This window comes from Emydura macquarii, unplaced genomic scaffold (assembly GCF_026122565.2).
Source record: "Emydura macquarii macquarii isolate MOO-44397 ecotype Brisbane River unplaced genomic scaffold, CSIRO-AGI_Emac_v2 contig_1253, whole genome shotgun sequence".
NCBI classification, from domain to species: Eukaryota; Metazoa; Chordata; order Testudines; family Chelidae; genus Emydura; species Emydura macquarii.
In genome coordinates this window covers 76,844,319-76,855,219 of record NW_027131390.1, presented here as the reverse complement: position 1 = coordinate 76,855,219, position 10,901 = coordinate 76,844,319, and the positions used below count along the sequence as shown (strand labels likewise).

Below are 10,901 nucleotides of genomic sequence, written 5' to 3'. Positions count from 1 at the left end.
GTAAATATGGAAATCATTTTATATTATTCTAGGTGAACTTAATATTTGGGTCTTTCATGCAATGAGTGTCTGTGACATTGGATGGCAACTTTTCTTGGTTCCAGAAATTGCAGTTTTTTCCCAGTGAAAGCACATCCAGTACTGAGAACAGGCTCCAATGCATAGAAAAGTCAGGAATGGATTACAACATCCGGGGATAATCCATAACATTACTGTCTTTCAAGTATGGGTGCATGTATTCTAATTTATCATACATAGCAGGTGCCAAATATTGACTTGCATTTAAATATTATTGGATTCATGTTCTATTTAGGAGAGTACAAGGTAGGATTTTTTATGCATGTTCTTACCACGAAAGTCAATGTGGCAGCTACACTGTAGTTATAATGTGAATGAAAAATAACTTTGGCTATAGCTAGTCTGGGTTACAAGGTCTAATATACTTACTTTGGTTTGTAACAGTAGGAGCCCACAGCTTGGGCACCCTCAGCCCTGCCCATCCCCTCCCTAGTGCTTGGGGGCTAAAGAGGCTTTGGGCTGGCTGTGAGGGGGGACCACAGCACCCCCCAATCATGGGGCTCTGAGTGGTCACCCACCATAAGGCCAGCCCTGCCCCTCCCAAAAGTAATGTTAACAAAAATGGGAATTTTCTTACCCAATAATTTCCTTTCTGCCAGCAGCGTCTTCCACAATCGTCCTACATATGGGCTATTCCCCTCCTACCTGCAGTTTCTGGAGGCAGTTCAAAGCTATAAAATAGCTTGCTCTAATCATGCCCCCTTTTCCAGCCTACTGGCATATGATTCATTCGAAAGCAGTGTAAAAAAATATAAATGGCAAAATTATCAGTAACAGCAAGGTTATTACTAGGACCCTACCAGATTTACAGCCATGAAAAACACATCACAGAGCATGAAATCTGTTCTCCCCTGCAAAATCTGGCTATTGTAGGAGAGTGCGGCTCCTACCGTGTGCCGGGCCCTAGCTGCTAGTCCTGGCTAGGGAGGGATGGGACTTCCTCTGCCCCTGGACAGACCGCTCCCGAGGCCGGACCTGGCTGGCTGGGACCCCAGCTCTGAAGGCAGTGCAGAAGGGAGGGTGATACACTCTTATTTCTAGAGGGGTAGCCGCGTTAGTCTGTATATAGCAAAAACAATGAGAGTCCTGACGAAGTGGGTTACAGCCCACGAAAGCTTATGCCTGCAGAAATTAAATTTGTTAGTCTTTAAAGTGCTACAGGACTCTCCTTGTTTTTACTCTTATTTCTGCACTTCCTTGAGAGCTGGGCTCTGAGGCAATGCAGTCATGGAGCTTCTTGCAGCTGCGGGAGGTTCCTTGAGGTGGGTCTGACCTGGCCCCAGGAGCAGCCCATGCAGAGGAAGAGGAAGTCCCGTCTCTCCTCAGCCCTGCTGGGACTAGCAGCTGGAGCCCGCCCCACAGTAGGAGCCCGCAGCTGGGGCATCCTCAGCTCTGCCCATCCCCTCCCTAGTGCTTGGGGGCTGAAGGGGCTTTTGGCTGGCTGTGGGGGGGACCATAGCACCCCCCCAATCATGGGGCTCTGAGTGATCACCCACCATAAGGCCAGCCCTGCCCCTCCCAAAAGTAACAACCTCCCTGTGACCTGCACTTCTGTGCTGCTGCTGCTGGTGGTGGCTCTTGCTTTAGAGCTGGGCGCCCGGCCAGCATCTGCTGCTCTCCATCTGCTCGGCTTTGAAGGCAGTGCCCCCACCAGCAGAAGCGCAGAGGTAAGGGTGGCAATCTCATTCCCCCCATGCTTTTGGATCAGGAGCCCCATGGTTACACCACCATGAAATTTCAAATGTAAACATCTGAAATCATGAAATTGCCTATTTTAAAAACCCTATGACCTTGAAATTGACCAGAATGGACTGTGAATTTGGTAGGACCCTAGTTATTACTGAATCACCACATACAGCAACCTCTTGCAGAAGGAGGCCTCTTTGGAAGACAGAAGATAGAGTCTGATAAAGGTGTTAGCCACGTTATTGCTCTGCAGATTTCTGCAGTGAAACAACATGCTCTTTTGGCAAGGTTGCCAGAGATCTTGTGGCATGCGCCTCCATTCCTTCTGGATGCCTTGAATGCCTCAACAATACATAGTCTGATCCATCTGGCCAGGGATAGCTAAGATATTCTAAGGCCCTGACAAGTTGGGTGAAAGGAAATGAACAGAAAGCCTAATCTCTCTGTACACTTGGTATACATCTTTGGTACTTATCTGACATGCAAGGTGTGCCATGTATTCACAGTGAGTTGCTGTGGTTTTGGACAGAGTGTAGGGAGGACAATCTGCTGCCTAGCATGAAAAGGAGGATTTACTTGAGGCAGGAACGTTTCTGGAGGTCTTAGCACCACCTTGATGTCATGGGACGTGCAGTAAGGTTCCTGCATGGATAAGGCTGTGGACAGAAATGCATGGTGACCAGGAAACAAATTTTGCTGGAGTGGTAAAAGAGTGATACAAATGTCAGAGGTTCAAAAAGATGCATGGTTAGGGCTTTCAACACCAGTGGTAGGTCCCACTTAGGGAAAACTAGTCTGATTGTGTTGAGGAATCTGGATATCTGAGGGTTTTCACACAGGGAGCCCAAGGATCCTGCAAACAGTACACAAATGAGGACAGACCCTTGGAGTGCTGTGGTGCTTGACTGAAGTCCCTTATCCAGTCCTTGAAGGAAGGCCAGAATAATCGGAATCCCAGGGTCCCTTGGATTTATTCTGTGCACTTGACACAAAACACTGAATTTGGTCCAGATGGAGGAATAGGCATTTAGTGTGGAAGCTCTTTGAGAAGAGCACAGAGTCTTTATCACTTTGGAAGATAGGCCAAGTGGCTAATACTTCCCTGTCAAAAAGCAGGCTGTCAGATGGAGATGGTTTGGATAAGAATGGTCCTTAGTAGAAGGACTCACTGGTAACTGCAATGGTAGTTTCAGCTTTAGTTCTGTCGTGTCAGAGAACCAGGATCTCCTTGCCCAAACCTGCACAACTGTTCCTGTTTTCTCATTTGTTGTCCCCCAAAATTAGTTGAGTCCCAGGCCCAGTAGTTCCTCCCCCTAGGCTGGGGGAGGGGCTTTTAGCCCAGAACCCAAATAGTAGATCTCCTTGCCCAGTGAGGAGTTAGCACTGTCCCCCTTGCTTCTTCTCACCTTATCTTTTGGATAAATTTCCCTATGGAAGGGAAGGGTGGGAACACATATAGCAGGGCTTTAAGCTATCCGTGTGACAGAGCATCTATCCCAACAAACTTGGGGCTGCTTCCCTGGTGAAGGATTTCAGCCACTGCATTCTTGTGACTGGCAAACAGGTCCACTGATGGGTGATCAGATGTCTGTGTTGAAGCCTTCCTGTTTTACACATCATTTCAAGCTGTTGATCTGCAACAGCTGAGCCAGTCTGCCTTTTATGTGGATCGTCTGTAGGGAAGGGAGCGTCTTTTCTTCCTATGCCATTATCTCCATTGTTTTTGCATGTACAGCTACATTCTTGTCCCTCCTTGGTTGTTTCTGTATACAACCATTATGGTGTTGTCTGACTAGAGCAAAACGTGGTAGCCTTCCAGGTGGCTCTGGAATCTCAGAAGAGCTAGTTTGACTGCTCTGCGCTCCAAGAGGCTGAGGCTGGGGTTCCTTCCCCTGGGGCTCCAGTGGCCCTGCACAGTGCTTAATTTGTAATGAAAGAGGTGCTGGGACTCAAGCACATTTTTTACTTTAAAAACTGATGCAGCAAGCCCAGAGGTGCTGGGGCTATGAACGGCCGAGCCTAGAGACGCCACCTCAGGAAATAAAGCACTGGCCCAGTACCATTCTGGCTCCCAGATGTGCTCCCCAGCCCCTCAGATGGGCATCAGTGGCAATAAGGCATATAGAGGCACCCCTGTGGACGTAGCCCAGGACTATCTACCACCTCAAGAAGCTGATGAAGTTTGGGATCAGTACCTGATCTTGCATGCGTGACAGAGAATGATCCCATGCTTTCAGCCGAAAGACTTGGAGGCATCTGATGTATGATCTCATCCATGGGGTGAGCCCTTTACCCAAGACCAGGAAGTCTAGTTGCTGAAGATACTGCGCTGTTGTTGGGCTCCTGCACACTTGACTAGCATGGATAGCAAATCCTGAATCTTGTGGAATCTGTCGAGTGATGGGCAGAGCTGCACCGCTGACATGTCTATTTCCACACCCAGGTGAATAACTGAGGGAATCAAGGAATCTTTCTTGATGTTTGTCATGGATCTGTGTGCTTGCAGGAGGTTCAGAGCCTGGCTTGTGGCACTGTGTGCCAGGGCTGGGGAGGGGGCTGATTTACATGTCCTCCAGAAAGACGTACAGGTGAATTCTCTGGGATCTGAGTAGTGAATACCACCAGCATCTTCATAAATGCCCTGCGGGCTGATGAGAGACCAAATGGCAATGATCGGTACTGGTAGCAATCAATGCCATAAGCAAATCTCAGAAACCTCTTGTGGCAGAGGCACACTGAAATGTGGAGGTATGTGACACCCAGATGCTGTGTGTCTTGGTGCCAACCAGAAGGGAGCACAAGGGCTGCATAACGGTTACTGGGAATCCCCTGGGTCTGATATCTTTATACTAGTTCACCGACGGGTGTCAGGCAAGGTCTTTACTGAAAGCCTGTGTTACACTGGTCGTCATAATCATTGCACAATGTATTTATGGATAAAATTTAAGAAGTTATGTATCTATACTGGAAACTTTATTCTTAAAGCCTTGAAGTTAAAAACAGGTGACCAGCCTTGGACAGATTCTGGTCAGGCAGGGGATAAGAAATACTTCTCGCGCTTTGTCTGATCACATGTGTATTGTGCAATTGTGCGTCTCACAATATAAGCCTAGCTAGTGCAGAGCCAAGATTACAAGGTGAACAAGTGAGGAAGACTACAGGGAACAACTGATAAGGATTGTTTTGAGATATCTGAGCTTGCAAAGAGACAGTGGAGCTTTCTGCTGAGGAGTCAACTTGCATTGCATGTTGGATTGCATAAGCATGTCTTATCTGATGAGTGGAAGATCGCAGTCAAGCCTGCCTGTAAGACACTGGAAGGATTTTTGAGTGAGCTTTTGCACTGTATGCCATAACAATGTCTTGTTTAGGCTATAGAAAGCGTGTTATGATTTTAATTTATATGTAACCATTTGTTTCCACTATTATTTCCACTATTTCTATTTGCTTCTTCTTGAATGTCTATTCTATGTTAAATAAACTTCCTGGTCTTACTATAAACATACCTACATCCCATACGTTGTCACGTAGTGATCCTGAGGTCCATCTGGTAAGCTGGTGTGTACTATTCCTTTGGGAGTAGTGGATCTGTGACTTCTGTGAGTGGCCAGTGGATCAGGGGCTGGGTGCTCCAGAGGGGACGCTCAAAGTGTGCGGGGGCTGGAGTGTGCCTGTCATTAACCTGTAAAGAGATTGTGGGGCCTGTGGAGGCCTGGAAGGCAGTGCTTGTGCTGCCAGAGACTGGTGGTGTTGGGGAACTGACCCACAGCAGGCACACTCCTACATCCAGGTGAAGAGAGATCTCGTTCTGGACCAGCTGGCCCCAGCAGGTTTGCTGGTAATGAGAGCCTGGTTGAAGAAGGGATGGGATGGAGCCCTTAGCTTGAGGGGGTATCCCTGGTGCACTCTCTCTTGTACCCATTTGTCTGTGGTAGATTGTTCCTAATCTTCTACCCATTTGTCTGTGGAAGATTGTTTCTAACCTTCATGTAGTATTTGGCTTATGCCTGAAGCATGATAATTTACATGTAAGAAGGTCAACCCAATATAATATCACTGTGAACATTCTCCTTAGCTATAAAAATGTCAATCTTTTTTATTCTTTAAGCTTTACAGAATTTTTAAGTTCTCCTTAAAAAGAAATGGCACGATATGGTCACCAGTGATGAAAATGTCTGTGATATTCTCTATTTAATCTAGCACCGTTTCAAGGTAAGAAAGATTAAATAACAGTGAAAAATAATTGTAGTGTTACTTGATTTAACTGAGTATTTATTCATATTTATATACTGAGACCATTTAATTATATACATATATTTATTCATATCCATATTCATATACAGAGGCCATTTAATAAAGAGGCTAATTTAGAAAAAATAATCTTTACCAGCTTCAGTTCCTCATCACAATCTCTTTCTTTACCATGGTGGAGTAAAGCTGACGTCTTTATTGTATGTTTTACAGTAGCACCTAGATCCTCCTATGTAGGTCAGGGTCCCATTATGCTAGGCACTACACAAACACAGAGTAAAAGACAGTCCTTACCCAAAAGAGCTCACAATCTAAATAGACAAGAGAGACAAAGGGTGGGGCAAAAAAGATTTCTATAACCACATTGAGAGTATCTATTTTAATTCTGTATGTAAACCTTCAAGATAGGAAATATTTGATCCCATGACTAATATAGAATATAGTACCGTACCTGGTGTGTGTTTTAGCATATAACTTCCCAAAAGCAGCAGTGCCTGCTGTGACATACTAATATTCAGGGTGGATTCTTCCTTGATTGTCATTTAGTCAAGCAAGTAAGGCAATGTGCAGCCTGACTAAAAAGCCATTTTACATGTGCTCTCCACCCTCGAGTAGCTCCACAATTCCAAAAATAAAGAGCTTTCTTACCATGAAATTTCCTTCTTTCTCTTGCACAATGGGGTAGATTATCTCCTGAACAAATCACCCTACTCTGTAGTCACCATATATGACATTATAGGATACTTGCTTACTCCAGAAGGCCAGGTACATTTTAGGCTGAATAATGTCCTGTGTAACTTGTCATATGACAGAGCACTTTGTACCATGTATTAACTCAAAACTGTCATACCAACTGCAGAGTTCTCATTTAGAAAAGAATTATCTTTCAAATTTACACAGAACCTGTGGTAAATCAGCTAATTGGTGCTCCAGTGGTGACAAGTTTGTAATAAGCTCCTTCCATGGCCATCAGTTCGTCATGAGTGCCCTTTTCAACAACAATTCCTTGAGACATGACAGCTATGATATCAGAGTGTTGAATTGTAGACAATCGATGTGCTATGACAATGCAGGTCCGTCCCTCTCTGGCTTTATCCAATGCAGCTTGCACCGTCTGCAGACAATAGACCAAGTATCAGAATGAAAATGTGCCAGCTGAAATGGAAGTCAAGATCTGGAAAATCCCTGATTATTCTATGCCAATAATTAGATGGCTTAGCGTTTCTAAAATTTCCTATTGGACATTTGAACCAAAGCTGAATCAAAGGTGAAGTTACTGGAGTGCTTGGCTGACCCATGAAATAAACCTGATGCCAACAATATTGAGACAGGTGACCTCTCTGAGGTCTAAGTCTAGGAGCAGCTAGGGCACATTGGAACTTCATAAAGAGTGAGTGTTTTATGGCCAAATTTACTCAAAGAAAAAAAAAATACTTTCTGTGATAATAGGGTCTCTCTCTTTATCTAATACTTTTCCAAGGTTTCTAGATAAGACAGAAACAAATTAAAATAAAATTATTATTATGGACATTTCTTTTACAAGAACACACCTAGATAATTATACTAACTCCCCGTTATTGCACATTTACCTTTTCACTTTCTGTGTCTAAGGCAGATGTTGCTTCATCTAGTAATAAAATTTTGGGATCTCGTATGATGGCCCGAGCTATTGCGATGCGTTGCTTTTGCCCACGAGAAAGCTGGGATCCCTGAGCCCCAACATTAGTTTCATATTTCTGAAAAATGTACAAGAGGGGAAATGTTATTACTAAAGGAGCATGTCCATAATTACAACAATGCATGAACGGGGACAAGATTATGGTGCCTTGTGGGGAGTGGGCCATGAGTCCTGAGCATTGTTGTCTCTCTTCAAGCTAACAGATGAGTACATTTGGGAAGATTTAGTTTGTACCATACTTGGGCAGTCCAAATTGCATATAGGTTCCAATACCATGGTGACTAAGTCTGATGTAAGAACTTAATGGAGAGAGGTGGGTTGATTTGTGTAGAAAGTAAAGGTGGCCATTGGGGAAGTGATGCACAAAGAGGTCAAGGCCAAATGTTCAAATTCAGGTACCTAACTTTAGGTACCATAATCATATTTAATCACTTGTTTTAATTAGGTTCTTAAATATGATTTTAAGTGCCAACTATAAGCACCCAAGTTCAGACATTTTGGTCTACATGTGTGGCCTATGGCCATATAGTAAATCTATAGCAGAGCTGGGAATAGGTTTCCTTTTTCCAGACTCTTAGTCCTGTGCTTAGCCACTAAACTATGCCTCTCTCCTTTCTGTTTGGTTATTCTGGAACCTTTCCTTTCTGTCTCCTACTGGAGTTTGAAATTTTGAAAATATTGCTTTCTGCTGGTTACCTAATTTTTAAAGTATTTGCCCAACAATTTAAAAAAAAACCAAAACCCCATTAAATAAATCATGACAAATACAACATTATGCCATTCTCCATCCCCCGCTACTCCCCTGCACACACATACACAGATCTGTGAAAATGAAATACAGTATTGGAACATAAAAGTGTCTAGTTTGCTTTGGTGTGAATTCTGTCAGCCTTTCTGAGCTGTCTTTTGTAATCTCACTCTTTAGGCCCCATCATGCCATCTGTTCGTTTTTGGTTTTTCACTATCCTTGCAAATAGTGTATACTTACATTTGGAAGGGACATGACAAAGTCATGCAGCTGGGCCTTCTTGGCTGCTTCTATAACTGCTTCCATAGTGATTTCTTTGGTGTTATCACCATACTTAATATTATCAGCAATACTACAGTCAAATAACACAGGCTCCTGGGACACTATTCCAATTTTAGATCTAAGAAACTGTATATTTATTTTCTTGGTATCATGGCCATCTATTAACTACCAGTAAAAAAGACAAAATATGATACATCATTTCAGAATTGCAACATACAAAGACTGAATATCTTTTATTGAAACTAAATAGTCACAACAACAAGACTTTAAATATAAACAACTTTGTAACAAAGTCTGCACAAAATCACAGAACTGTAGTAACTTGAATAAGAATACTATTTAGTTTTAGCTTTTTTGTTTATAGCAAATAAATATATGTTGGGTGTGTCTCTAATCCAGCAAAGTACTTAAACACATGCTTCACATTATCCATGTGAATAAACCTACTGAAGTCAATTGGAATGTTTACATAGTGAAAGTTAAACATGTGCTTGAGCGTTTTGTTGGCCCAAGGATTTTTTGATTACCACAGTTATTTTTTCCAAATATAAAAGAAAAACCAGTTAAATTGTGAGGTACCTACGTGGGGAAAAGATTTCTGAAAGCAGAGTTCTCTTTAATCTAGCAGATAAAGGCATCAAAAGACCCAGGCTTAGTACACACTTATCGGGAAATTCGGCGGCAGTCAATGGGAGTTACGCAAGCTACTCTATGTAGCTTGCGTAACTCATGTCAACTTACTAAATCCTCTTCTGCGTGCTGTCTCCACTACGCTACGCTGATGGGAAATGCTTTCCCATCGACGCAGTGTTACATCTTTTGAGGAGGTGGTTTAATTGAATCGACTTTCAGATCAATTGAGCGGGTCTTCACTGCCGCCAAATGTGCCACCGTTAGTGTGTACATACCCCCAATGGCTAGAAGTTGAAGCTAGATACATTCAGACTAGAAATAAGGTGCACATTTTTAGCAGTGGGGGTTAATTAACCATGGGAACAATTTACTTAGGGATGTGGTGGATTCTTAGGCACTCAAAAGCTTTAAATCAGAATTCACTTTAAGAGAGGTTCTCTAACTCAGGCAGAAGCTATGGGCTTGACGCAGAAATTACTAGGTGAAATTCTATGAGCTGTGTTACATAGGTCAGGCTAAATGATCACAAGGATCCCTTCTGGCCTTGAAATCTCTGAAAATACACAGGTCCAAGTAGGTAACAGTATAGTTCACATTTTCTGAGTAGCAAGCAAAATGTTTATACACCCATTGTGACCAAAGAACCACAGTGAGCCAAATGCTGACGTCTACGCAAAGCCAGATGCATTGACTTTTAAGCAGATTTCACCATTGGCAGTATGATACTTAGACCTTAATTGCTCAATTCTTACTCAGACAAAGCTCCCGCTGATTTCTATGAGAGTCTTGCCTACAAGAAAAGCAACCAAAAACTGAGGTCCAGCTCATTCCTGGCAGATCTTCTTGAAGAGGAAGTCTTGTGTGTGTGAGGTTCTCCCATTCCTTGTAAAAGGTGGGGAATTTTCCATCCCTAACCCTCTGAGATGTCTCTATCCTTGGGCTATGTGGATTCTGGGGGGACAGGATTGGGGCAGGAGTGTATCAAAAATGGAAGGTGCTGCTCTCCGTGCCATCAACTCCCTCTGTATGCCTGGGTTTCTGCACAGAGATGTATTACCTCCCTCTACATCCTCTCTGACTGTTACTGAGCATCAGCGTAGAGACCCCGCCAAGGTTCACTTACGTAAGTTGGATTGTTGGAAAATTTTAGACTGTAAATTTGAGGAAAGATCCAGAGAGCTGCAACCTATTGTGGATGGTGTGAAAATCCACTGAGGTTGTCCTCAACCAGGCTGACATCATTAGTGACTCTTTGGCAAACTGTCCTATGTAACACGGGAGAAGACTTTTGTGTCTGAAAGCTGGCAAGCACTAAAACTGTCAAAGTAGTGAAAGTGCTTACCACATTTCCTTTTTCAGGATCATAAAAACGCTCCAGAAGCTGGACACTGGTACTTTTGCCACATCCACTACTTCCAACAAATGCAAGTGTCTGCGCAGGTTTAACAGACACCGAGAGGCCATTCAAAACTTGGATGTCAGGCCGAGAAGGATACGTGAACTTGCAGTTGAGAAAGTCAATGCTTCCCTCAAAATTATCCTGGT

At 43.4% G+C, this 10,901-nt stretch overlaps 1 protein-coding gene across 1 annotated transcript in view; it reads right to left on the bottom strand.

Annotated features, from left to right (window-relative positions):
• Window positions 1-6,025: 6,025 nt before the first annotated feature.
• Window positions 6,026-10,901, bottom strand: part of ABCB11 (ATP binding cassette subfamily B member 11) — a 69,156-nt gene continuing 64,280 nt past the window's right edge. Inside the window, exons 25-28 of the mRNA XM_067549293.1 lie at window positions 10,699-10,896; window positions 8,682-8,888; window positions 7,605-7,751; window positions 6,026-7,129 (exon numbers count right to left, since the gene is read on the bottom strand). Of these exons, the coding sequence (XP_067405394.1) occupies window positions 6,929-7,129; window positions 7,605-7,751; window positions 8,682-8,888; window positions 10,699-10,896 (753 nt within the window). The 3' untranslated portion in view covers window positions 6,026-6,928. The remainder of the gene's footprint in view (window positions 7,130-7,604; window positions 7,752-8,681; window positions 8,889-10,698; window positions 10,897-10,901) is intronic.